The sequence below is a fragment of the Cyprinodon variegatus genome, unplaced genomic scaffold (assembly GCF_000732505.1).
Source record: "Cyprinodon variegatus isolate N-32 unplaced genomic scaffold, C_variegatus-1.0 Scaffold442, whole genome shotgun sequence".
Lineage (NCBI taxonomy): Eukaryota > Metazoa > Chordata > Actinopteri > Cyprinodontiformes > Cyprinodontidae > Cyprinodon > Cyprinodon variegatus.
This window is the reverse complement of record NW_015150895.1, coordinates 671,242-673,200: the sequence shown is the minus strand read 5'-3', so window position 1 is coordinate 673,200 and position 1,959 is coordinate 671,242. Positions and strand designations below refer to the sequence as shown.

The 1,959-nt window shown below is 48.5% G+C and overlaps 1 protein-coding gene across 2 annotated transcripts in view; it reads right to left on the bottom strand.

Moving 5' to 3' along the window:
- Window positions 1-1,118: 1,118 nt before the first annotated feature.
- The window catches only part of LOC107093711 (carboxylesterase 5A-like), a 40,895-nt gene continuing 40,054 nt past the window's right edge, over window positions 1,119-1,959 (bottom strand). For both annotated transcript variants that reach the window (XM_015388920.1, XM_015388921.1), the window contains exon 13: window positions 1,119-1,472. In XM_015388920.1, coding sequence (XP_015244406.1) covers window positions 1,286-1,472 — 187 coding nt within the window. In that variant the 3' untranslated portion in view covers window positions 1,119-1,285. The remainder of the gene's footprint in view (window positions 1,473-1,959) is intronic.

Here is a 1,959-nt window from a genome sequence, read left to right as displayed (position 1 = left end):
GAGGCCTCCTCAGTGGGCGCTCCTCCCCTCCGAGGCCCCTCAGTGGGCGCTCCTCGCCTCCGAGGCCCCTCAGCGGGCACTTCTCGCCTCTGAGGCCTCCTCAGTGGGCGCTCCTCGCCTCCGAGGCCCCTCAGCGGGCACTCCTCGCCTCTGAGGCCTCCTCAGTGAGCGCTCCTCCACTCCGAGGCCCCTCAGCGGGCACTCCTCGCCTCTGAGGCCTCCTCAGTGAGCGCTCCACCACTCCGAGGCCCCTCAGCGGGTGCTCCTCGCCTCCGAGGCCTCCTCAGCGGGCGCTCCTTGTCTCTGAGGCCTCCTTAGCGGGTGCTCCTCGCCTCCGAGGCCTCCTCAGCGGGCGCTCCTCGCCTCTGAGGCCTCCTTAGCGCGTGCTCCTCGCCTCCGAGGAATGGGTGACAATAGTTGAATAAACTTATGGCTCTCAAAATGGTACTGGTGCCCTATTTGTTGGTACTCGCCGATACCGATACCACCATTTTAGTGAAGTACTGGGGCCCCACCCGATACTGGTATCGGTATCGGTGCAACACTACTAAAAATGTAAAATTATAAAGAGTTGTTCGTCCTCTTTAGCTGTGTTAAATTTGATGAACAATTGAAATAGAATCCAAAATGTTGACCTTTCTTCCGATTATCATGGTGTTGTATTCTCCCAGAATGCCTCTGCCTTCACATGCTGGATGGAGTGATCTGTGGTGATTCATGACAAAATGTGGAGCGATAAGTATTCACTGTCTTATAAAGTAAAATGGTCGTCTTTGCATGAGTGCCAACTTTACTATCAATAAGCCTCTATTTACACAGCTATTTTTAAATAGCTGCATCTTATTTATTAACTCATATTTCCAATAACAGGGCCTACAGGTCCAGGACTATTCCAACTTTACCATTCCTCAGTGCACAACCGGATTCAGAAACAGCTTTATTGACAAACGGTATTTGATACAGTGAGGTTGCTTTGATGTCTCCTTCTGGAGTCGATGAGCCTCGATTAACCTTGATGAACCAGAAAACCACTGATTCTAACTCGCACTTCGCTCCTTTAAATCATTGAGGCTGAAGAGTTTGGAAGAAGCTTTCTTCATGAATCAAACAAGTCTGCTTAAAGTTCAGTATTTATTATAAAGACAGAAGCCCAGTTTTATTACCATACAGAAATCTCCCTTAATAAATCTATGTTGCAATAAACATTGAATCAAGAGATAGAGAGCAGATGTTACACTTAGTGAATCGAATCATGCAAGAACTGAACGTGAAAAGAGCACAAGGCTCAGTTTGCAGCCCCAGCAGCAGCGGCGGCCATCTGCTGCAGCCTCTGAGGGAGGGTGACGGTGAAAAAGTGAAGCCTGTGCTCCTTCAGTTTCTGCCTGGCTGTCTGGTTTTGGCCCAGCTCCATGTACTCCTGCTTCTGCCTGTCGTACAGCGGCCAGTTCACCAGACCAGGACCGTTAGGAGAGCTGGGGAAACATTGAGAGACAAACCAAATAATCTGTATGATTAAACATGAGCGGGAGAAGTAGACTTCTAAAGGTCTTTAGTTTTCTGCATGTCTTCTGCCTCCCTCTGGAATGAACAAAGTTTGCTCCACTTCTGGTTGCCTGGGATGCCCCCTGCTGACTATAGCAGGGATGCCATAAACCTGCAGGCCTTCAGATTGCCATGTCAATGGAGTAAACATCAGTCAGGGTTTGTTCCACAAGTCGGCGTCCAGCAGGTCAGAGATATTGTATTCTTAAAAACTTTAAGGCGAATAAAACACTTTTATTGTTTGTCATGTTCTACGGACGTGTGTCAGAAAAACAGCTAAAAAAGTCAGATCTTTAAACATTTTACCCACGATGGCTGATGTTCAGTTTTTGGTGTATGTGTCAGGAATCCAGTTTGTGTGGTCTGTTTTTGTGTTTCCTTTCCTCTTCCACCAGGTGGTGCCCCATCTTCATTGGG